The sequence below is a fragment of the Rhinoderma darwinii genome, chromosome 7 (genome assembly GCF_050947455.1).
Source record: "Rhinoderma darwinii isolate aRhiDar2 chromosome 7, aRhiDar2.hap1, whole genome shotgun sequence".
Taxonomy (NCBI): Eukaryota; Metazoa; Chordata; class Amphibia; order Anura; family Rhinodermatidae; genus Rhinoderma; species Rhinoderma darwinii.
The window spans coordinates 57,950,794-57,978,258 of NC_134693.1; the positions used below are offsets into that span (position 1 = coordinate 57,950,794).

General features: G+C 39.4%; 1 protein-coding gene across 6 annotated transcripts in view; it reads left to right on the forward strand.

The window, feature by feature from the left end:
* The window catches only part of KCNT2 (potassium sodium-activated channel subfamily T member 2), a 675,220-nt gene that overhangs the window by 371,677 nt on the left and 276,078 nt on the right, over positions 1–27,465 (forward strand). For all 6 annotated transcript variants that reach the window (XM_075833425.1, XM_075833427.1, XM_075833430.1 and 3 more), the window contains exons 10-11: positions 2,366–2,530; positions 12,991–13,127. In XM_075833425.1, coding sequence (XP_075689540.1) covers positions 2,366–2,530; positions 12,991–13,127 — 302 coding nt within the window. The remainder of the gene's footprint in view (positions 1–2,365; positions 2,531–12,990; positions 13,128–27,465) is intronic.

The following is a 27,465-nucleotide window of genomic DNA, read 5'->3' on the forward strand; positions in this document are numbered from 1 at the left end:
ACATATCAACCCCAGTACAGTGAACAATAATTAACTTGTACTACACCAAGAACTAGAGTAACAAGGTTAAAAGCAGAGACCCCAAAGAATCCACTAAAAGGAATTATGCAATGAAAATACATCCTAAACAAATGCTCTTAGAGTATGTCACGTTCTGTGGGTATGTGGACCCACTGGGCTGTACCGCCGTAGCGGTATAACAGCTGGCCAAACAGGGTAGAAAGTCAATGTCTATAGTTCGGATAAAGGTACCTGTGGCAATACAGACAGTAGCGATGGTTTAGGCTCAGATGGAACTCTGGCAGCAGGCAGACAACAGGTGCGGGGAAACACAGCAGGTGTAGCAGGCGACACAACACGACTCCAACTCTGTACAGCACAGGAACATGGAAGCACGGGATTCAGGATACAGGTAGCAGGACCGGGAACACTGGGAACTGGAGAACACTCAAGGGACCATTTGCAGATACAGACATGGGTAGGTACAAACAATGCTCAGGCAATGAAGGAAGGGGCAGGGCCCTTCTTATAGTCCAGGGTGATCTGGGAGAAATCAGCTCAATCTCACACATGTGTGCGCTCTGGCTCTTTAAGGCTGGACTGAGCTCGCGCGCGCCCCCATGTGGTCACTGTGGTCACTGCGAGACAGGACGCCCGCATGTGCTGGCATCTCTAGAGAGAAAGGCGTCGGCTGGATGAGAAACATTTGTGGTCTGTGATGTTACAGAGTATAGTCTATATTAAGCCCATTGGGCTGTAAAGTGTTCAATATTCTAATCCATTTGACCTCACGTCCTTTGAGGGCCTTCTCCCTATCACTCCCTCTCCTAAAAAAAGGTATATAATCGATGATCCAAAGCGTAACTGATTAACCCAATGTTGTGCTTCACAATAATGTTTGGGTATCAGTTTTATTAGTGTGAATCGTTGATCTATGGTTATTCAACCTAAGCCTACATTCAGTGGTTGTCTCGCCTACATAAAGCAATTTGCATGGACACATTAAGACATAGATCACAAAATCTGACCTACATGTGAAAAAGTGTTGTATCGTATATCTCTTGCCAGTATTTGGATTTGCAAAGATTTGCCCATCATGATAAGGCCTGATTCACACGAACGTGTTAAACGTCCGTGGGACGGCCGTTGAAACAGCGGCCGTCCCACGGGCCATTTGTAATTCAATGTGGCCGTTCACACAGCCGTTGTTTCAACGGACCGTGTAAAGGGTCCGTGGGAAAATAGGACATGTCCTATATTTTCACGCATCACGCATCCCTCCATAGACTCTCAACTAGCGCTGAGCACGGATTCACCTCGGACATGAAAAAGGGAAGTTTTTCACGTCCGAGATGCGCAGCACTCGTGTAAATCAGGCCTAAGACCACAGTTGTCATAGCCATGGCAAGGGAAGCAACCCTTGCATTGCATTTAATTGTGCTATGTCCCACTGATCTGCCACACTCCTTTGGACCAATATCACTCTTCACCAAACTATCTATAAAATTCGGAGATCTCCTATAAGAAAAATGATGGCACTCGAAAAAAAGGGATACTGTAAAAGTTGCCCAGCATGGGACAATGTTTACGAATTACCTTCATAATCTGTTGACTATGTCCATGGTAAGTTGTAACACAGAAAATGCATTTCCCTGTGGCTGCTCCTGTATTGATCTTCCTAGAATTATCAAGTCACTACTGTCTCAATTTGTGACCTAACCAGTCTATCAAGGTAAGCCCTAGACCGAAATTTAGAACCCATTTCAACAAGCCGATCCAATATCTTAGACTCATCATCCTTAAAAGATTATTATGATCTGTGGGTTTTGCAAAAAGATTCGTGGATAATTGGTCACCCTTAATGTAAACTATGGTATCTAAGAACTGTATTGCCTCAGTAGAGCAGGCCATTGTAAATTTTATATGCTGGTCGGCCGTATTCAAAAAGGATAAAAATGTAGATAAAGAGATAGAGAAAAAGAGCACGGCGCCACATAGTGTAGGTAAATCCAAGGCGGTACAGTCAATTAAAGACAGATATATGCTCACCAAAGATCAGATGGATAAGCACGTCAACAAATGAGCAAGACTGCTGGTTGTAGAAAGTGCTGCTGCCGGGATCCAGAGCCGGTTAGACCAATTGGCCACCGCAATTATAATAATATATGAATGTGACCAAAAAAATGGATCAAAAGCGGCACTGCTACTTAATAATAATGAATAAAGATGATAGATAACTATTTATTGTAATACAGGCTACGCGTTTCAATGCCGCACATCCCGTTGTTATGCAGCTATGAATATGAAAAAATGATAAGGGCCAAAATAGACAATATATTAATCCGTGTCTCTTTCTACCTCCTAGTTTGAGCAGCTGGCCTATCTATGGATGGAAAGACAAAAGTCGGGAGGGAACTACAGCCGACATCGAGCACAGACAGAAAAACACGTAGTGTTATGTGTCAGCTCTTTGAAGATTGATCTCCTAATGGACTTCTTGAATGAATTCTATGCACACCCAAGGCTTCAGGTATTTTTAACATTTATTTATCGATTATTAATTATAATTTAGCATCGACCTTATCATAGTGCAGGATTTTGCACAAAATTTTTTATTTGATTTAAGTGGTTCAGCAGATTCTACTTCTAAATAGCAGCACGCACTTGCCGCGGTCCATGCTGTAGGCTGCTCATAACTGTGCAGTAGGAGATTGAGTATTATTCTCTGTCATCTGCAGAATGTAATGTGATCCTACTGTGCTGGCTCCCGTACTGCAGACGGGAGCCTTAGAGACAAAGCAGGACACTGTCTCCTTTTGCACAGTTACGAGCAGCCCACAGCCCAGACTGCGGCCGACCAAAGCTGCTATTTAGAAGCAGAACCACAAAAAAAAGTTATATTTAAAAAATGATTATTCCAGAACTATAATAGTTTTTCTATATAATTGGAAGCACACTTTAAAGTTTTCAAGGTTACTTTTTTATACGTTTCCTCTGCTCCAGAGTCTAGTGGCAATGTGCTTTACACCACTACAGAGGATGCTTGGAATTGTGCTTAGTGATCTTAGGCTTGTGTCCAGCTGCTCGACCAATGAAACCCATTTCATGAAGCTTCCGACGCACAGTTCTTGTGCTGATGTCACTTCCAGAGACAGTTTAGAACTCTGTAGTGAGTGATACAACAGAGGATAAACAAGTTTTACGCACCAAGAGCTTCCGCACTCGGTGGCCCACTCTGTCAGTTTGCATAGGCTACTGCTTCATTGCTGAGCTGTTATTACTCTAACATACTTCATGAAAGTAGCACACACAGTTTACCGGGGCAGATTAGAAATGACATAGACTGACTTGTCGCAAAGATAGCATCCTGTGACAGTGCCATGTCTAAAAAAAGGAGATTTTTGAAGCAGCACTAGTCCCGAGTATGGTGCGGTGCACGCTGTCAAGCCAGGCAAACCAACTCCAGCACGATGTATATCCAAAGAAGTAGTAGGACAACAGCACACGTCTTCAAATCATCAAAGTGGTTTTATTGTCAAGACATCCACAAACGACAAGCAACGTTTCGACCCATAGTGAGTGAAGGGTCTTTGTCAAGCCTAACATTATGTCTAAAAACATCGTTATAAATGGGTGAATACAAATGATCACATGGCCCATTCCAACCAGTGAACATCGTGAATCTGGTCTCCCAGGTGAAGCATACATTAGTCTTAATGACATACATCAAATAGTTATATAATCTTCAAAAACGTGCAAAACTACAATGTGTAATACATCTTTAATACATCATCATCAATAATATATCAATCATTGTTATTACAATAGAAAAGTGAAGGAGGAAAGTTCACCACACTCCAGGTTCCAGCTACGATCACAGAGCTCTACTGTGCATGCTCAGCAATCAATCATCTCTGCTGTGCAAAAACAGACCAGCATTCGATCCAAAATAGTGATCAAAGTATGTATAAATGTAAGACATCCTCAGTCATAACAGGAATCCATCATATTGCAGCTCCATATCTGTATATTTTGAGGCAAAATTAATTCAATAATTAAAAACGTCTTCACTCTGTATAAGTCACATGTGAACAGGGCAGACGGAGGGAGAAGGGATCAGGTTCATATTACTTCATGATATCAATCACTAGAAGTTAAATATAAGACATCCTCAGTCATAACAAGAATCCATCATACTGCAGCTCCATATCTGTATATTTTGAGGCAAAAATAATTCAATAATTAAAAACGCCTTCACTCTGTTTAAGTCACATGTGAACAGGGCAGACGGAGGGAGAAGGGATCAGGTTCATATTACTACATGATATCAATCCCTAGGAGTTAATGTCATCAAATACTATTTAGTGTTAAACCGCCTACATAAATCGGATCACCGAAGTGATTCAAAAACTTTCTAGGGAATGCTTGTAACTTCTGTCCGACAAATCATGTTGGACAATAATACCGCACAAAACACGAGATTTATATAATGATGATAAAAAAGCCTTCATTCCGTGATGTGAAGTCACATGTGAACAGGGCAGACAGAAGAAGAAGGGATCAGGTTCATATTACTACATGATATCAATCACTAAAAGTTAGTGTCATCAAATACTCTTTAGTGTTAATTCGCCTACATAAATCGAATCACTCAAAGTGATTAAAAGACTTTCTAGGGAATGCTCGTAATATCTGTCCAACGAAACATGTCGGACACCTATATCGCACAGAACACGAGATTTATATAATGATGATAGAGCATCAACCATAGCCCACCCAATCAAAAAACCACTATACTCAAAAATATTGCATAAAAAATACAGATGGATGCCAACATGAAAGGAACCGCTATAACCTTCGTTCTGATCATAAATCCACTGGCGTGTGGTGAATAAACCTCCATCACGAACATGCTCAAATCTGTAAGAAATATTCCAAAAATATCAAGACCCTCAGGGATACAAGACGATGCAAAAAAATAGATGCTACACAATGTGTCAGAAATCACCCATCAAGTGTACAATATTAAAAAAATGTTAAAAACAGCAATGGGATTTCAGAGTCCAGGAATTATCTTGTATTCTAGATTCAAACCTTTGGGGTATAGGGAATCTAACTCAAAGATCCAACGTAATTCTTTCTTTTTCAATAGCTTCTGTCTATCCCCTCCCCTCCTGAGTATCGGGACACAATCTATTACCCTAAATCTCAATTGATTTAACTGATGATTCTTTTCAATAAAATGCCTTGGTAATGGAAGTTCCATCATTTTCTTTCTGATTGTACTTTTATGCTTATTAATTCTCAATTTAATAGGCATAGTTGTCTCTCCTATGTAAATCAATGAACAAGGACATGTAATCATATATACAACGAAATCTGAATTGCACGTAAATCTGTGTCTGATATTAAAGACCCTCCCCGTATGTGGATGCTGAAAACTATTCCCTTTCACAATATTATTGCAATTGCAGCAATTCAGACAGGGAAAATTACCATTTTTGGGGGGGCAAAGTAGCAATTGTGTATTTTTCTTTCTACTACCCACGTCTGACTTAACCAGTGTGTCTCTGATATTCTTAGTCCTCCGATATGACATAATAGGTGGTATTCTCAACGTGTCAATCTCATTATGTCCCTTGGACACTATAGGCCAATTCTTTCGCAGAATATTACCTATGCGACCACTCAAATTGCCAAAAGTTGATATAAATGGTATACGTTCAACTTGTACACCCTTAATATTGGATTCCAAACAATTGTCTAGTCTATCCTTATGTTTCTGTACAAGTTTCCTAGGATAACCTCTCTTCGTAAATTTATTACACATCTGAGTCAACCTAATTTGTTTCTGTGTAGTATCTGACACAATCCTATCTACCCTTAATAATTGACTCCATGGTAACGACTCAATCATGTGTCTAGGATGGTTACTACTATATAAAAGGAGATTATTTCTGTCTGTGGGTTTCACAAATAAATCTGTGGAAAATACTCCGTCTTTCCATTGTACCAAAGTGTCCAAAAATTGTAATTCTCGATCAGAACAAACCATGGTAAATTGAAGAGCTGGAATATGAGTGTTAAGTTCTAACAAAAACTGATCAAGACCCAACCTATCACCTTCCCATATGACAAAAATGTCATCAATAAATCTCCACCAGCAGCGGATGTGATCCATATGGGGGGAGGTGTAGACATACTCCTCCTCAAAGGTGGACATGAAGATGTTCGCATACGTTGGGGCCACGTTGGACCCCATCGCCGTCCCCCTTAGCTGTAAATAGAACTGGTCACCAAAGAGAAAATAATTCTTCCTTAGTACCAGCTCCAGCAGCTGGAGGATGAAGCGTCTACACCCTGGGTCACATCCGGTGCTGGTGAGACATTTCTCTATTGCCCTTAAACCTCTATTGTGTTCAATGCTAGTATATAAAGATACAATATCAAATGATACAAGTAATACAGGACCACTGGCCTCAATCAGTTGTAATTTATGTAAAAAATCTGTTGTATCTTTAATGTAAGACGAGGCCTTCAAAACATATTCTCTCAGGATTTTGTCAAGGAAGATTGCAATATTATTAAAAATTGAACCCCTCCCCGACACAATTGGTCTGCCTGGGGGGGCATGGAGATTTTTGTGAATCTTAGGTAGTGTATATAATATTGGAGTAATTGGTTCCTCCACCTTCAGAAACTTCCCCAATTGTTGGTCAATAATACCCTGTTCCACTGCAACATCAATAATACCTTTGATCTCTTTCAATAGCTCTAACTTGGGGTCTCTAGGTAACAATTGATATATCTCACTATCTGCCAATTGACTATAAATCTCTGACTCATATTTACTACTGTCCAAAATGACCGTGGCTCCACCTTTATCGGCCTGCTTTATAGTAATCTCCTTATTATTCATAAGTTCCTTTAAAGCCTTCCTTTCCTTATTTGTAAGATTCAAATTACTCCTTGTATCATGTGTAGTACTCTCTTTTAATGATTTAATCTCATCTAACACAATCTTTGAAAACGTATCAATAATCGGGCTAGAGGGAGGCATATATGTGCTAGTTGGTCTAAGACCCAATTTGCTAGACTGAAACATACAATCAGAATCACTTTTCTCACAGACAGTAACATTATCTTTAGAAAACATTACTTTAAGGTTCAGACGTCTAAAAAAACTTTTAAGATCAAGATCCAATTGGAACCAATCAACATCAGTATCAAGACAAAATGAAAGACCTTTCTGTAACACCTGAAGTTGGTCATTCGTGAGGTCTATAGATGAGATATTTACCACTATATTTTCGTTCTTGGAGGGTTCCTCCTCATTGGGGGTCTCGATCTCGAACGAAATCGGCCTCTTGCGTTGCCGTTGGTGTTTCCGTCCACCCCTCCTAGACCGTCCATACTTCCAAGTGGACCTTTGTCTAAAAAAGGTGCATGATTGGCGTCATCGGTTGAATCAGAATCACCGGTAGTGTATAACAGATTGCCACTCCCCAATTTCCTCGGTTTTCTCCGCCTCTGGGAAGGACCATATGAATTCATATTTTGCCAATTGTAGATTTTACCATTACGATAGTCCTCCAAATCACGATGCCATTTATCTCTTTTCGTTCTCTCTATCTCGGTCTTCACTCTATCCAAATTCATGGAGATTTTTTCCTTTAGAGAACCAAAGATTAGCTCATTGGAAGATTGGACAATTGATACTTCAACTTCCTTCAATTTATTTTCAATCAATGCAATTTCTGATTGTAGATATTCCACATTGAGAAGTATTAAATCAAAGGCATATTTATTAGATATGTGTTCAAACTTCGTGCAGAAGTACTCATTATTAGGAAACAGATTCGGGCGTAAATGTGATCTTAAGCCTCTGGGGATTCTCTGTGCCTTGTAGTACTCCAATAATGTAGATAGATGTAACTCCAGTGAAATCTTTCTTTTAGCTTCACTTTCATACTGCCTCTTCAAGGCATCCATTGATGGAGTACTTAAAAACGCTGAATCATAAGTTGCACTCTGTACAATCCTTAACGCATCCTCATTGCTGTATGCGAATGTCTTTGACATACCTTGTAAAGTTGATGCACTAGATAGTGCAGTAGTATCTCGGGAAATCAAGCCCATGGCACTGGGCGGATTCGGATTCATTTTCCAAAAGTGCACGCCTCTGTGGTTTAATATCAGAAAAAAGGAGATTTTTGAAGCAGCACTAGTCCCGAGTATGGTGCGGTGCACGCTGTCAAGCCAGGCAAACCAACTCCAGCACGATGTATATCCAAAGAAGTAGTAGGACAACAGCACACGTCTTCAAATCATCAAAGTGGTTTTATTGTCAAGACATCCACAAACGACAAGCAACGTTTCGACCCATAGTGAGTGAAGGGTCTTTGTCAAGCCTAACATTATGTCTAAAAACATCGTTATAAATGGGTGAATACAAATGATCACATGGCCCATTCCAACCAGTGAACATCGTGAATCTGGTCTCCCAGGTGAAGCATACATTAGTCTTAATGACATACATCAAATAGTTATATAATCTTCAAAAACGTGCAAAACTACAATGTGTAATACATCTTTAATACATCATCATCAATAATATATCAATCATTGTTATTACAATAGAAAAGTGAAGGAGGAAAGTTCACCACACTCCAGGTTCCAGCTACGATCACAGAGCTCTACTGTGCATGCTCAGCAATCAATCATCTCTGCTGTGCAAAAACAGACCAGCATTCGATCCAAAATAGTGATCAAAGTATGTATAAATGTAAGACATCCTCAGTCATAACAGGAATCCATCATATTGCAGCTCCATATCTGTATATTTTGAGGCAAAATTAATTCAATAATTAAAAACGTCTTCACTCTGTATAAGTCACATGTGAACAGGGCAGACGGAGGGAGAAGGGATCAGGTTCATATTACTTCATGATATCAATCACTAGAAGTTAAATATAAGACATCCTCAGTCATAACAAGAATCCATCATACTGCAGCTCCATATCTGTATATTTTGAGGCAAAAATAATTCAATAATTAAAAACGCCTTCACTCTGTTTAAGTCACATGTGAACAGGGCAGACGGAGGGAGAAGGGATCAGGTTCATATTACTACATGATATCAATCCCTAGGAGTTAATGTCATCAAATACTATTTAGTGTTAAACCGCCTACATAAATCGGATCACCGAAGTGATTCAAAAACTTTCTAGGGAATGCTTGTAACTTCTGTCCGACAAATCATGTTGGACAATAATACCGCACAAAACACGAGATTTATATAATGATGATAAAAAAGCCTTCATTCCGTGATGTGAAGTCACATGTGAACAGGGCAGACAGAAGAAGAAGGGATCAGGTTCATATTACTACATGATATCAATCACTAAAAGTTAGTGTCATCAAATACTCTTTAGTGTTAATTCGCCTACATAAATCGAATCACTCAAAGTGATTAAAAGACTTTCTAGGGAATGCTCGTAATATCTGTCCAACGAAACATGTCGGACACCTATATCGCACAGAACACGAGATTTATATAATGATGATAGAGCATCAACCATAGCCCACCCAATCAAAAAACCACTATACTCAAAAATATTGCATAAAAAATACAGATGGATGCCAACATGAAAGGAACCGCTATAACCTTCGTTCTGATCATAAATCCACTGGCGTGTGGTGAATAAACCTCCATCACGAACATGCTCAAATCTGTAAGAAATATTCCAAAAATATCAAGACCCTCAGGGATACAAGACGATGCAAAAAAATAGATGCTACACAATGTGTCAGAAATCACCCATCAAGTGTACAATATTAAAAAAATGTTAAAAACAGCAATGGGATTTCAGAGTCCAGGAATTATCTTGTATTCTAGATTCAAACCTTTGGGGTATAGGGAATCTAACTCAAAGATCCAACGTAATTCTTTCTTTTTCAATAGCTTCTGTCTATCCCCTCCCCTCCTGAGTATCGGGACACAATCTATTACCCTAAATCTCAATTGATTTAACTGATGATTCTTTTCAATAAAATGCCTTGGTAATGGAAGTTCCATCATTTTCTTTCTGATTGTACTTTTATGCTTATTAATTCTCAATTTAATAGGCATAGTTGTCTCTCCTATGTAAATCAATGAACAAGGACATGTAATCATATATACAACGAAATCTGAATTGCACGTAAATCTGTGTCTGATATTAAAGACTCACCAGCACCGGATGTGACCCAGGGTGTAGACGCTTCATCCTCCAGCTGCTGGAGCTGGTACTAAGGAAGAATTATTTTCTCTTTGGTGACCAGTTCTATTTACAGCTAAGGGGGACGGCGATGGGGTCCAACGTGGCCCCAACGTATGCGAACATCTTCATGTCCACCTTTGAGGAGGAGTATGTCTACACCTCCCCCCATATGGATCACATCCGCTGCTGGTGGAGATTTATTGATGACATTTTTGTCATATGGGAAGGTGATAGGTTGGGTCTTGATCAGTTTTTGTTAGAACTTAACACTCATATTCCAGCTCTTCAATTTACCATGGTTTGTTCATCGTCTTGTATCCCTGAGGGTCTTGATATTTTTGGAATATTTCTTACAGATTTGAGCATGTTCGTGATGGAGGTTTATTCACCACACGCCAGTGGATTTATGATCAGAACGAAGGTTATAGCGGTTCCTTTCATGTTGGCATCCATCTGTATTTTTTATGCAATATTTTTGAGTATAGTGGTTTTTTGATTGGGTGGGCTATGGTTGATGCTCTATCATCATTATATAAATCTCGTGTTCTGTGCGATATAGGTGTCCGACATGTTTCGTTGGACAGATATTACGAGCATTCCCTAGAAAGTCTTTTAATCACTTTGAGTGATTCGATTTATGTAGGCGAATTAACACTAAAGAGTATTTGATGACACTAACTTTTAGTGATTGATATCATGTAGTAATATGAACCTGATCCCTTCTTCTTCTGTCTGCCCTGTTCACATGTGACTTCACATCACGGAATGAAGGCTTTTTTATCATCATTATATAAATCTCGTGTTTTGTGCGGTATTATTGTCCAACATGATTTGTCGGACAGAAGTTACAAGCATTCCCTAGAAAGTTTTTGAATCACTTCGGTGATCCGATTTATGTAGGCGGTTTAACACTAAATAGTATTTGATGACATTAACTCCTAGGGATTGATATCATGTAGTAATATGAACCTGATCCCTTCTCCCTCCGTCTGCCCTGTTCACATGTGACTTAAACAGAGTGAAGGCGTTTTTAATTATTGAATTATTTTTGCCTCAAAATATACAGATATGGAGCTGCAGTATGATGGATTCTTGTTATGACTGAGGATGTCTTATATTTAACTTCTAGTGATTGATATCATGAAGTAATATGAACCTGATCCCTTCTCCCTCCGTCTGCCCTGTTCACATGTGACTTATACAGAGTGAAGACGTTTTTAATTATTGAATTAATTTTGCCTCAAAATATACAGATATGGAGCTGCAATATGATGGATTCCTGTTATGACTGAGGATGTCTTACATTTATACATACTTTGATCACTATTTTGGATCGAATGCTGGTCTGTTTTTGCACAGCAGAGATGATTGATTGCTGAGCATGCACAGTAGAGCTCTGTGATCGTAGCTGGAACCTGGAGTGTGGTGAACTTTCCTCCTTCACTTTTCTATTGTAATAACAATGATTGATATATTATTGATGATGATGTATTAAAGATGTATTACACATTGTAGTTTTGCACGTTTTTGAAGATTATATAACTATTTGATGTATGTCATTAAGACTAATGTATGCTTCACCTGGGAGACCAGATTCACGATGTTCACTGGTTGGAATGGGCCATGTGATCATTTGTATTCACCCATTTATAACGATGTTTTTAGACATAATGTTAGGCTTGACAAAGACCCTTCACTCACTATGGGTCGAAACGTTGCTTGTCGTTTGTGGATGTCTTGACAATAAAACCACTTTGATGATTTGAAGACGTGTGCTGTTGTCCTACTACTTCTTTAGTGCCATGTCTAAAGTCACAACCCATACTAATTTCAATATTTGGCGTGGCTGTTTTTATGCAGATTTTTACAATGGGTGTGGCTGAAGTATATATATATATATATATATATATATATATATATATATATATATGGCAGCACGGTTGCTTAATGAGAAGATTTTAGCCTTGCATTGCAGGGTCCTGGGCTTAAATCCGTCCAAGGACAACATCTGATGGAGTTTGTATGCTCTCCATAATTGTGTGGCTCTCCTCGGGGTTCTCCAATTTCCTGCCACACTCCAAATACATACTAATAGGCTTATTTGGAATTCAGATTGGGATTTCCAATGAATAATAACAATCTCTGTACAGCAATGCAAAATATGTTGCCGCTATATAAATGAATAAAATATGTTTTATACAGTAATTTTCAGAGTAATGAAGCCCAGCCACAGCAGGCCACTTGTTGCTGGATTCTATTACTTTTTGGATTGATTCATTCAATTTATTAGTCTTAGTTCACATCGGTGTCAGGTCTCTGTTCCGACTGAGCTTTCCGTCAGAACGGAGCCGTGAATAATACAAACTGAAACCGTAGGTTTCCGTTTTCATCACCATTAATTTCAATAGTGATGAATCTGGTGCCAATTGTTTCCATTTGTCTCCATTGTGCAAGGGTTCTGTCGTTTTGACGGGATGAATCGCGTAGTCAACTACAATTTGTGTCAGTCAGGGCTCCATTCCGACGGAGCCCTGACGCAGATGTGAACATAGCCATAGTTGATTATATGACCCGTGTCTCTTTTGGAAATAGCATTTATTCTGAATAGCTGGCCCTAGCTTGGTCTGGAAGGCCAAACATAACATAACATAACCAAATCTACTAGATGACCACATTAAATATTGCAGTACTAGTGTATTTGTATAATTTCCATGTCTATTGAAAACAGGATTATTATGTGGTGATCTTGTGTCCCACGGAGATGGATGTTCAAGTCAGGCGTGTTCTTCAGATCCCAATGTGGTCTCAAAGAGTCATCTACTTACAGGGCTCTGCACTTAAAGATCAAGATCTACTAAGAGCAAAGTAAGTAAATATAAAATTAATTTTTTCTTATTTTTATTATTTATCCAATGCCAACGTATTCTTTTGTATTTGACACATTTAATTGCGAATATTGTCGGTCCCAGGACATGTAATACTATAAAGTCCCTTTTACAAGATATAGTTTGGCATGAGCGAGACTATATCAAGACTGCATTTCATAAAACAGCAGGGTCATAGGCAGGGTTTTGTAAAGGGGGTTCTCGGCCATACTCAGAAGGTAAGTTCATACATACACAAAAAAAACACACAAACAGTATATACATATATTCACACAAGCACATACATAATTAGATACACACAAATACACAGACAATGTGACCTACGTACACACATATACACACTGTGACACACACACACACACACACACCTTCTTTGGTGAATATCTCTCACAGAGAGGCTGGGCACAGGAGAACAGGACTGCTCCAGTCAGCAGTGATTTGAAGATGATGGAGCTCTCTCTTCCCCTTCCTCTGTGACCACGCTGCTGCCTGTATGTATTGCCATCTGCTGGTGAACTGGGAAAATATCCCATGTAATGTTAATCTTTTGCCAGCAGATGGTAGAAAACATTACATTCAGACTGTATGTACAACACCCTGAGGAGGAGAGCCACATCCAGAAGGAGTGAGGGTACAAGGGGGAGGTTTTAATCGTATAACCACCTTTCTCTTGTGGATTCCCCTGGGTGTTTCAATTAATGACAATATTTCACAACTGCACTTCAAGAAGATATATACAATATTATATTACTGAGCGTTGTGGGTCCCAGGACATACAAACTTCCCCAAAAATATTGCTAACTTCTGAAATGATTCCCTGTATATTGGATAACAAGTGTCGTTCAAAAATGTAAATGTGAATTCACCGCCTGATAGAACGATTAAAATTTTAGTTTATTGTTAAATTGATAAAAAGTATGGCTCAAGTATGTCTATTGGCAAGGGTGTAGCGATATACTATAATAAGCAGGGTGGGTGGTCCTGGAGTGTCTGAGCAACTTCGTTCACTCTGATACAACTTCCCTGTCGCCAATCACCTGCTTTTGCCTGTTTCTGGAATAATGGCTAGTTGAGCCATACTTTTTATCATTTTAACAATAAACTAATATTTAACTTCTGAAATGCATTTAGAAACAAAAGATTACAAAGGCCTGACCTATGACAAAAGGGACCACCAGGGGCCTTTTATAGGCAATATAAAAATGTTTTAGACTATGCGCAAACCCCTTAAGCCATCCTGACATAACTATAGGTCATTGTCAGGCTTACATTAAGCAGTGCCTGAGCGATCACCATGGGAGCTCGGCGTTCACTGATAGCCGGGCTCCTGCATTAATGGTCGGGATCAGAGATAACGCCGATTCTGGCAGTTTAATCCCTTAAATACTGCGGTCAAATTGCAATCACAGGCCGCCGATGGGTTGCCATGGCAGCCGGGGGCCTAACAAAGACGGTATGCCTTATTAGGCTGTGCCAGAGGCATGGCCTAATAGATTGCCTGTTAGTTTTACGCTGACAGGCAATAATGTTTTGGTATACTAAGTACACTACCGTTCAAAAGTTTAGGGTCACTTAGAAATTTCCTTAATTTTGAAAGAAAAGCACAGTTTTTTTCAATGAAGATAACATTAAATTAATCAGAAATACACTCTATACATTGTTAATGTGCTAAATGACTATTCTAGCTGCAAACGTCTGGTTTTTAATGCAATATCTACATAGGTGTATAGAGGCCCATTTCCAGCAACCATCACTCCAGTGTTCTAATGGTACATTGTGTTTGCTAACTGTGTTAGAAGGCTAATGGATGATTAGAAAACACTTGAAAACCCTTGTGCAATTATGTTAGCACCGCTGTAAACAGTTTTGCTATTTAGAGGAGCTATAAAACTGACCTTCCTTAGAGCTAATTGAGAATCTGGAGCATTACATTTGTGGGTTCGATTAAACTCTCAAAATGGCTAGAAAAAGAGAGCTTTCATGTGAAACTCGACAGTCTATTTTTGTTCTTAGAAATGAAGGCTATTACATGCGAGAAATTGCCAAGAAACTGAAGATTTCCTACAACGGTGTGCACTACTCCCTTCACAGGACAGCACAAACAGGCTTTAACCAGAGTAGAAAGAGAAGTGGGAGGCCCCGCTGCACAACTTAGCAACAAGACAAGTACATTAGAGTCCGTAGATTGAGAAATAGACTCCTCACAGGTCCTCAGCTGGCAGCTTCATTAAATAGTACCCGCAAAACGCCAGTGTCAACGTCTACAGTGAAGATGCGACTCCGGGATGCTGGCCTTCAGGGCAGAGTGGCAAAGAAAAAGCCATATCTGAGACTGACTAATTTAAGGAAAAGATTAATATGGGCAAAAGCACACAGACATTGGACAGAGGAAGATTGGAAAAAAGTGTTATGGACAGACGAATCGAAGTTTGAGGTGTTTGGATCACACAGAAGAACATTTGTGAGACGCAGAACAACTGAAAATATGCTGGAAGAGTGCCTGACGCCATCTGTCAAGCATGGTGGAGGTAATGTGATGGTCTGGGGTTGCTTTGGTGCTGGTAAAGTGGGAGATTTGTACAAGGTAAAAGGGATTTTGAATAAGGAAGGCTATCACTCCATTTTGCAACGCCATGCCATACCCTGTGGACAGCGCTTGATTGGAGCCAATTTCATCCTACAACAGGACAATGACCCAAAGCACACCTCCAAATTATGCAAGAACCATTTAGGGAAGAAGCAGGCAGCTGGTATTCTATCTGTAATGGAGTGGCCAGCGCAGTCACCAGATCTCAACCCCATAGAGCTGTTGTGGGGGCAGCTTGACCGTATGGTACGCAAGAAGTGCCCATCAAGCCAATCCAACTTGTGGGAGGGGCTTCTGGAAGCATGGGGTGAAATTTCTCCCGATTACCTCAGCAATTTAACAGCTAGAATGCCAAAGGTCTGCAATGCTGTAATTGCTGCAAATGGAGCATTCTTTGACGAAAGCAAAGTTTGAAGGAGAAAATTATTATTTCAAATAAAAATCATTATTTCTAACCTTGTCAATGTCTTGACTATATTTTCTAGTCATTTTGCAACTCATTTGATAACTATAAGTGTGAGTTTTCATGGAAAACACAAAATTGTCTGGGTGACACCAAACTTTTGAACGGTAGTGTATATTGAAGCATTATATAAGCGATCAAAAGATTGCATTGTGACGTCCCCTAGTAGGACTAAATAGATAGTTAAATAAATGTTCATAAATAAATTGGAAATAAAATTAAATACAACTATTTTTTCTATAAAAAATGGTTTATTTTGTAAAAGTGTAAACAAAAAATCAAATACATATATACAGTATTGCCGCAATTGTAGAGACCTGAACAATAAAGGTAACACATTATTTAACCCTTTCAGGACCAAGGGTCATCGATACCTCAATGACCAGCCCCATTTTTTCAAATCTGACACTTTATGTGGTATTAACTCTGGATTGCTTTTGCCTATCCAAGCGATTCAGAGATTGTTTTTTCGTGACATATTGTACTTTATGTTAGTGGAAAAATTTAGTCAATAAATTCATAGGTTATTTGTGAAAAACAGCAAAATTGTAAGAAAATTTGCAAAAATTCTAATTTTTCTTATTTTAAATGTAATCTACTTGTAAAACAGATAGTAATACCACACAAAATTGTTGCTAATTAACATCCCCCATATGTCTACTTTTATATTTGCATTGTTTTTTGAACATTATTTTATTTTTCTAGGACGTTACAAGGCTTAGAACTTTAGCAGCAATTTCTCACATTTTCAAGAAAATTTCAAAAGGCTATTTTGTCAAGGACCAGTTCAGTTTTGAAGTGGCTTTGAGGGCCTTATGTACTAGATAGACCCCCATAAATCACCCCATTTTAAAAACTGCACCCCTCAAAGTATTCAAAACAGCATTCAGAAAGTTTATTAACCCTTTAGGTGCTTCACAGAAATTAAAATTTACAAATTATTATTTTTTTGCCGAAATTCATTTGTAATACATTTTTTTCTGTAACACAGAAGGTTTCACCCTAGAATTGCAACTCAATATTTATTGCCCAGATTCTGCAGTTTTTATAAATATCCCACATGTGACCCTAGTGTGCTACTGGACTGATACACAGGCCTCAGAAGCGAAGGAGCGCCTAGAGGATTTTGGGGCCTCCTTTTTTTTTTAGAATACATTTTAGTCACCATGTCAGATTTGAAGAGGTCTTGTGGTGCCAAAACAGTGGAAACTCCCCAAAAGTGACATGGTTTTGCAAACTACACACCTCAAGGAATTTATCTAGGGGTATAGTTAGCATCTTGACCAGACAGGTCTTTTGCTTTATTTATTGGAATATGTTTGTGAAAATGAAAATCTACTTTTTTTTCTGAAAAAATATAAAAAAATTCAATTTTTACAAGGAATAAATAATAAAAAGCACCCCTAAACTTGTAAAGCTATTTCTCACGATTATGGAAATACCCCATATGTGGTAATAAACTGCTGTTTGGACCCACGGCAGAGCTCAGAAGGGAAGGAGCGCCATTTGGCATTTGGAGTGCAGATTTTGCTTGGTAATAGTTCTGTTTGGGGTTTTGCTGGTATATCAGTTTATAATATGGGGGCATATGTAATCTGTACGGACTATATCAGGGTATATGTAATCTGTGCGTACTACATCAGGGCATAATAAGAGGGTATAATCATGCGGTAAATAAATAATAATTCATAGATATGTGGCCGGTGTCGCACTGATAAATGGTCAATCTTATCCGCTTTTGGACACTGCACAATTTCTGTCGCTATATTCTGAGCGGCAGAACTTTTTTTAATTTTTTCTCCACCGGAGCTGTGCGAGGGCTTATTTGTTACGTTACAATCTGTAGTTTTCATTGATACCATTTTAGGGTACATGTGATTTTTTGATCACTTTTTATTCGATTTTTTTGGCAAGCAAAGTGACAAAAAAACATACATTTTGACAATCTTTTTTGTCCTTTTTTTTTACAGTAATCACTGTGCGCTATAAATAACATTTTACTTTATTCTGCAGGTCAGTACGATTACGGTGATACCATATGTATATAGTTATTTTTATGTTTTGTGGCGTTTGCGCAATAAAATAACTTTTCTATAAAATAATTTCTTTTCTGTGTTACCATATTCTGAGAGCCATAATTTTTTTATTTTTCAGTCAAAAAAGCTGTGTAAAGGCTTGTTTTTGGCGGAACGGGTTGTAGTTTTTATTGGTATTATTTTGGGGTACATGCTAATTTTTGATCACTTTTTATTTTATATTTTGTGAGGGGTGATGACCAAAAAAATAGTGATGCTAGTATGGTTTTATAATTATTTTTTGCGGTGTTCAGCGTGCGGGAAAAATAATATTATAGTTTTGTAGTTGGGATCGTTACGAACGCGGTGATACCAAATATGTGTACTTTTTTAACGTTTTTTTTTTTTTCCTATAATAAAAGGCTTATTATAGGAAAAAAAGCATTTTAATGTTTTTGTAGCTTATAACTTGTTTTTACACTTTTATAAAACATTTTTTATTACTTTTTTTTTAACTTGTTTAACTTGAAGACCTGCAGCACTGATGGCTACTATAATACATTACACTACCTAGGTGTTATAAACTGTCAGTGTGACGTTGACAGTCACACTGACAGGAAGCCTATGAGGACCAGCTGGTCCTCATAGGCTTCCGTGAATGGCAGACCGGAGGCTGTTGTATGGCCTCCGGTTTTGCCATGCAACCGACGGCAGCACCCGCAATCTGTCCTCTGGAAAGTTTGTTGTAGCAACAAACTTTCCAGTTTGTTGCTACAACAAACTTTCCCTGCGATCACATGATCGGGACCTGAAACAATCAGGTCCCGGTCATTTCTCCGGGACCAGAGGCAGGGGTTGACAGCGCGATCCGGGTGTCAGCACTACTCTGAGACAACCGGATCGCGCTTTTAACACCCACTGTGAATTCACGTTGGCGCTGCACAGAACCCAGCAAGCGCCGACGTGAATTTACTGTGGGCGGTCAGGAAGCGGTTAATATCGGTGATCATATTCTCTGTAGCTGAACCAATCGGTTTGGCTGTCAGAGAACAGGTTGCTGGGGAGCCGCAGACACTGACACAGCCGGCGTCCGAGCGCATTTCACAGCGGCTGGAACAGAGATCTGTACATACACGTCCTGGCAGCACGGGGTATGTGCGAAAAGGACGTCCATGTACAGATTGTCGGCATGAAAGGGTTAAACCATGATTGACATACAAAAAAATTGCAAAAAAACAATGTTGATTTTTTTTCAACCTCTACTAATAAAAGGTATTCAGTAAATACCATGTACCACAAAATGGTAACATAAAGAACATCTCGTTCCGCAAAAAAACAAGCACACAAATGGGTACAACTGAAAAATAAAAAAAGTTATGGTGCTAGGAATACAGCAATGCAAAAAAAAAATATTTGAATGAAAAAGTGTTTTTATTGTACAAAACATAAAAAAACCTATACATATTTGTTATCATTTTAATTGTACCGACCCATAGAAAACACCACGTGGTGAACGATTTAGATTCAAAACACAAAAAAAATCGTTCTATCGCTGTTAGATTTTTTCTACACACCCTATAAAGATTTAATAAAGCTTAATCAACACATTCTATGTACTCCAAAATAGTGCCCCAGTAAAGTACAACTTATTCTGCAAAAAGCAAGCCGTCATACAGATTTGCCAACAGAAAAATAAAAAAATGATTGGCTCGCTGAATGCGGCAGTGCAAAAATGAACATTTCTACAGGACATTATGCCAAAATAGGCTTAATACTTCAGGAGCTAAATTTAGACACCTGTGTAAGACAAAGGGTTTTTTTTTATTCTTTCTACGCCAGTTTACTAAAAGTTTGTGCCATTTGCGCCGCTTACACAACTTCCCCAAAAAGTGGTTTGGGTTTAGCGGAAGGGGTGCTTGGCCTTCCATTGCCCATCAAATGTACTGTATCTTGGGGAGAGCATAGAAAGTGGGGATCTTGGGCTTGTTGATCATCATGAATTTATACTCGTGTTCGTCGATGAGATTGTTACTTTTGGCGTCATTGGGTATTTTCATTAGATCTTTTTTAAATTTGGTAGTAGGGTCTTCCGTAAGAATTTTGTAACTCACAGGATCACTAAGGATGTTATTGCAAATCTCTATATATTTCTCCCTTTCCAAAATGACGACATTTCCCCCCTTGTCGGAGGCTTTGATCACAATGTTCTCATCCTTTTCCAGAGAGATTAATGCTTGGTTTTCATTTCTTGTCAAATTAGTTAATTTTTTGTGTACATCAATTTTCATGAGGTCATTGATGACCATTTCTTGAAATACATCTATAACCGAGGTCTCCCCGATAGGAGGCATCTTTTGACTCTTTAGTTTGCAAGTTGTGAAAGGACCTGTTCCTCTGTGTTTTTTGTTTACAGACAATAATTCCGCCAGATCTCGTGCATGTGGGAGTTCTTGCAGCGTAATCTCCTCTGTTAGGAGATGTCGAGGGAGCACGATCTGGGGACATTAGGGCGGAGGCCTGCGGCGCGATTGTGTCACCTCAGACACAGGGAAATTTTCCCTTGTGTCGGCGGCGGCGCGGGTCCCCGCCCCCTTCAGTACATGCCCCCCCCCCACCTCTTCTAAATACGTCACTGGGGAGGTGTGTTACACCTGGGAGGTGTGTATGGGTGGGAGGGAAATGGATATAAAAAGAGACAGGGAATCCTTTAGTGTAGTGACAGCAGGCGTCAGGACCAGACGCTGATACTCTGCCTCCAAACCGAGAGGCCATTCTCTTGCCACTGCAAGCATGCTTTGCTGACAGCAAGCTACTCTCTTCACGAGACAGCCACATCTAATTTTCATGCAGCTTCCCATGAAATAGGACGAAGCAGCATTCATGACCTATCTCCTCTGAGGAATCAATGGGTCAGAGGAAACGCGTTGGGAGAGAAATTGGGAGAGAAATTACCCTACATCAGAGGTTCAATTAAATCCAGGACTTGACAGACAACTCCTGAAAGGAACATCACCATCCCAAAAATAAAAGGGGTAGGAGGGCAACTGCCCGAAAAATCTTATGTCTCCTGTATATCTTATATGACAAACAGATCACCTAAGTGTTTATGAGAGAACCTCTGAAATTAACAAATTATTGAAACCATATGGATTAGGAAACCTAAAAAGGTGGACTATTTTGCTGTCTTTAATATTGTTGTATATGCATACTGTGAAAAAACACATGAAAAATTGCATACAGCTGTGACGAATGAAGAGAATTTATGCGCACATGTCGCAAAATGCTTATGTTTTAAAGAAATTAAGTAAAAGTTATTTTTTATATATACACTCCGGATCAATCTCATTTATTTCCATCAAATGTACTGTAATTTACGCTAGGACCCTGGTGTAAATTATAGCGCAAATCCACTCTATATTATAGTTGCAGTAGATTTGAGATTTGAACGGACAGCGAAGATGCGGCTGATTTATTAATTGGCATGCGTCTCTTAATAAATTAGGCGCGTCTTACACCAGCACTCTTTAGATTTAGGGCGGGTTCACACATAGCGGAATTTCACTTAAATTCCGCTGCGGACACTCCGCAGCGTTAATCCGCAGCGGAGCCGTTTCTCCATTGACTTTCACTTTAATTTAGCAGTGTTCGTTTACACGATGCGTACAATTCCGCTGCGGAGCATAGGCTGCGGAGCGGAATTTGGTGTCCGCAGCATGCTCTGTCTGTTGCGGAGCAGTGGCGGACTCATGGCGGAATTTCTCCATTGACTTCAATGGAGATTCAAAGTTCCGCAATGAAGTCCGCAGCTGTCATGCACATGTCATGTGTGCTGCGGATGCGTCTTGCTTTTTTAACTTGACATTTCTTCATTCTGGCTGGACCTATGTATTTCTAGGTCTACAGCCAGACTGAGGAAGTCAATGGGGCTCCCGTAATGACGGGAGCGTTGCTAGGAGACGTCTGTAAATAGTCACTGTCCAGGGTGCTGAAAGAGTTACGCGATCGGCAGTAACTGTTTCTGCACCCGGGACAGTGACTACCGATCTCAATCTACATGTATCTGTAAAAAAACATATAAGTTCATACTTACCGAGAACTCCCTGCGTCTGTCTCCAGTCCGGCCTCCCAGGATGACGTTTCAGTGTAAGTGACGGCTGCAGCCAATCACAGGCAAAGCACAGGCTGCAGCGGTCACATGGACTGGCGCGTCATCCAGGGAGGTCGGGCTGGATGCCGAAAGAGGGACGCGTCACCAAGACAACGGCCGGTAAGTATGAAAATCGTTTCCTTTCACTAGGGAAAGTGCTGTCCCTTCTCTCTATCCTGCACTGATAGGGAGAAGGGAAGCACTTTTCCCGCAGTCTGCAGCAGCTAGTCCGCATCAATGTACTGCACATTTTGTGCAGATCCGCTGCAGAATCTGCAACGCAGATTCTGTGCGGCATCGATGCGGACAGTTGCGGAGGAATTCCGCCATGTGTGGTCATGCCCTAAGACTGGCGCCCCAAAGAGTATCAGCCTCTTTAGGCAGGTGCAAGTTAGGAATTAAATATTTTTATGATGATAATAAACTAACACAGTGTTAACTCTTGGTAAAGGTGTCCTAGAGTCAATACAATTCATCTTATAATGACCGATACAATGATCTATTTGACTCATTTTATTGACTAGGTATTTTATACTGAGACTAAGGCTCACACGAACGTGTTTGGTCCGCGATATATCGACTCCATGTCGGCTGCATTTCTTGGACCGAACACAGTTTAGGGAGCCGGGCTACTAGCATCATAGTTATATATGACGCTAGGTGTCCCTGCCTCCCCGTGGGGATACTGTCCCGAACACAGTTGTGTGAACAAGGCCTTAGGAGGATAGGGGATTTTTTACCACTAGGCTCTGTTCACATAAGTGTTATGGCTTACATTCAAAAGTGAACCATGAAAGCTCTGATGTACCAACTTTCAAACTGTCCCCAACGTATCGGAAAGATCCCATTGATTTAAATTGAGGTCCTTGAGGTATCTGTTGGGGTTCCAGTATTTTTGTTGGCAAGAATAGCCCTCCAGACTATGCTATTCTTGCCATTAAAAATACTGGAGCCCCTTACAGAACCCTTTAAAAATGGTAGTGTGAACAGAGACTAAGAAAAGTTTGAATTAAATTGATGTATTAAAGGCAGAAAAAGATATAGTGAAACTTAGTAATTATATTCTGGGAACTTTATTGTGATGCTATAAAAGTGGGTACTGACATATCTGTACTACATGACAAGCCAAATAAATTCTTCTAAAAACACACCTTGTTAAACCAGGTACAGTAGTTCTAAAAAAAAAAGTTTTTTCCAAGTTGAAAGATATGACTAATTAAAATAATAATAAATGCATCTGCAATATTAAAGAGGCTCTGTCACCACATTATAAGTGGCCTATATTGTACATGATGTGACCGGCACTGTAATTTAGATTACAGCAGTGTTTTTTATTTCGAAAAACGATCATTTTTGACAGTTATGACCTATATTAACTTTATGCTAATGAGTTTCTTAATGAACAACTGAGCGTGTTTTACTTTTTGGCCAGGTGGGCGTTGTACAGAGGAGTGTATGACGCTGACCAATCAGTGACCAATCAGCGACATACACTTCTCTCCATTCATTTACACAGCACATAGCAATATAGCTATATCGCAATGTGCAGCCACATAAACACACTATAACGTTACTGCAGTGTCCTGACAATGAATATACATTACCTCCAGCCAGCACGTGATGTTTATTCAGAATCCTGACACTTCGCTAACACAATCCCGACACTACAGCACAGCAAGCGTAATCTCGTGAGATTATGCTGTAAACTGTCATTTCAAACGAGATTACGCTTCTCTCCACAACGCCCACTTGGTCAAAAAGGAAAACACGCCCAGTTGTCCATTAAGAAACTCATTAGCATAAAGCTAAAATAGTTCATAACTCCGTCAAAAATGATTGTTTTTCTAAATAAAAAACACTGCTGTGATCTACATTACAGCGCCGATCACATCATGTACAAGATAGGGCACTTATAATGTGGTGACAGAGCCTCTTTAAGCAATATGTAGAAGCTATGACTTTGATTTTACTGAATAGACTTTCCCACAATATGCATTGATGAGTATATAGATTAGATAAACCATCAATGTCTGATTGGGATCTGATTTCTAGGCTTTGATGATGGTCCCAGTGGTGGACACTTACTTATCAGTCATTGACCAGTCCTATGGAATTGACATATCACCAGTGATTATTTTGGGAAAAAAATTATACATTTCTCTCCTTGTTATTTTGCGTTAAAGAACCATTTACCCTCAGTCTGGGTAAAGTTTCTGAGCTATTTTAACATGTCACAAGAACTGAGAACTTAGAATTCCACATTATTACACATTTTCGCAGCAGAACAGTTTGAAAACTGTTAATTTTATCTTTTGAATTGTTATGCATAAAATTAGCTAGTTCAAAAGAATTGATAATTTCTTCTAGAATGTACCGTATAATTTTCTTCTATATGCCATAGGATGCTATTGTTATTTCATTTCAAAGTATTCAATGAAAAAAATATAGATAGAAAGGTTTTCGAGAAAACTCTTGTGATGCTTCCTCAAAGACTTGGTTAATTATTCAGGACGACTATAGAGGGATAGAAAATTATACACCGATTAATAAATAGCACAAAATGTTTGAATTTGGTAGTATTCACAAACAATAACTTTGATGCAGCTGTCGTGGTTCATGTGAGAACTAACGACAGAATACATGGTAGATAGAGAATAATTGTAAAGAACTAGGCTCCAAGTTTAAAGGAAGGCCCTCAAAGGTTGTATTCTCTGGAATACTGCCCGTGCCAAGCGCAACACAGGAAAGATAGCGGGAGCTCAGGGAGTTAAAGGAGTTTTCCGATTAGGGACATGTATGACATATCCACCGGATATGTCAAAAAATGTCAGATAGATGTGGGTCCCACCATCGAGTCACGCACCTATCTCTAGAACGGGGCCCCCTAAACCCCGTTCTACCTCTCTGTGTTGTGGCTGAAGTGTGTGATTCCCTACCATCAAGAAGAAAACAGTATAGCTCGCTGAGCTGCGCTGTTTCTGTAAATCCCATAGTAGTGAATGGCAGTAACGGAAGCAGCGTAGCATGAGAGCTATTCTGTTTCCGTAACTACAATTTGCAAGACCTTGTTCTTGCAAATTCCAACATGCAAAAATCTTTTTCTGGCTTCCATGCCGCCATCTTATGTCACACTACGTGAGCACATTTCAAATTTGGCTCTTGAAAATGAAAGCTGTGCTGTGATTGGTTGCTATGGGCACTAAGCCAGTTTTGCTTTGATTTTCAGTCACTGGCCATTAACCACTGATGTCACTTTAACTATAGGCCTTTACTTTTGCAGCATCGTTTTTGAATCACCCTGTATTAGAAATCCCTATAAATCACCTCATTTTAAAATCTGCACCCCTCAACGTATTCAAAACAGCATTTAAATTAGAACGTATGTTTACTCTTTACCTTTTTTTGACATGCATTAAAGAAAAGTGGAAGCAAAATGTAAAAAATGTTTTTTTTAAATATTCAATATTAATTTATTTATTTTTGCAACACTGCAAGCGTTCATAGGGAAACACAACTAAACTTTATTGCCAGATTCTACAGTTTTCAAAAATATCCCATACGTGGCCCTAGTGTGCTACTTGACTTGCCTCACTGCGGGAAAACTGTCCCGTACTGTAATCATGTTTTCACTATGGGACAGTTTTCACTACGGGACATGGCGTTAGAAGCCCGGTTCCCTGAAGTGTGTTCGGTCCGGGAAATACTGCCGACATACGGTCCATATATCACGGGCCGAACACGCTTGTGTGAATCCGGCCGAACTGTGAATCTGTGAAATAGCCGACCGCAGGAGCTGGTTACAGCAGCAACAGTAGATGGTTTTAAAACAGGATTAGATCATTTCCTAGAACAAAATAATATCACCGCCTATGTCAATGTATAGAATTATTGTTTTGAATGTTGATCCAGTCTGATCGTCACTTGGGATCAGGTGGATATTTTTTCTTTTTAGGGAAGATTGGTTCATACAGTACCTTATGTTTTTTTTTTTTATACCTTCCTCTGGATCAATGGGGTAAAGTTCTAAAGTTTCCGCATACCCCTTCCCTCTCCCCTATCGTTTGGTTGAACTGGAAGGACATATGTCTTTTATCAACCATACTAACTATGAAACTACTAAAATACATTGTCATATTCTGCTAGTCACTTATATTTATAGTATGACTAGGTTAGCACTACTTTATGAGATTTGTATGACACCGCAAGTACTCCGAGGTTGCCTGTAATTTATACTCCTGGATGTGGATTCAATTGTAGGAATTACACATTTAGTAGTTTGTGTTTTTAGATTGCATCATTGGCTAATATTGTTTTTATTTTCAATTAAAGACATAGATATTTTGATGAATTCCATGTAATTTAATATGATACAATTGCAAGGCAATTTGATATCAACTATTAGTAAAAGTACAAAATATTGAATACTTTACAATTTGCGATACTAAATATTGTTCATTGTAGGTCCAACATATTGAGAGGCTGCCTAGAGAGCCTGTTATTTTATGGTTGGTGTAAAAGAAAATGTGATTTATCAGACCAGGCGGCCTTTTTTCATTGCTCAATGGTCCGGGAACTGAAGCGCACGTGCCCATTGTAGGTGCTTTTTGTCAGTGAATAGGAGTCAGCATGGGCACTCTGACCGATCTGCAGCTACACAGCCCCAAAAGCAGAAAGCTGCAATACACTGTCCGTTCTGGCACCTTTCTATTATAGCCAGCATTAACTCTTTCTAGTGTAGCTCCTTTGTGGGATCGCACCAGACAGGCAAGCCTTCGCTTTTAATGAAACTTGGGTGCCCCTGACTCTATCGCCGGTTAACCAGTTGTAGTTCCTTGGACCACTTTTGGTAGGTACTAACCACTGCATACCAGAAACACCACAGCCATTACAAATTGTTCAGATCCTTTTCCGGCATCCAACACATCAACTTCAAGATCTGACAGTTCACTTGTTGCCAAATATATCCCATCCCTCGACAGGTGACATTGTAATGAGATAATCAGTGTTATTCACTTCACCTATCAGTGGTTTTAAAGTTACAAATGAACTGTGAATATATATATATCTTAGTTTTTTGTGTCTAGTTATGTATGTTTTCGTTCTGTC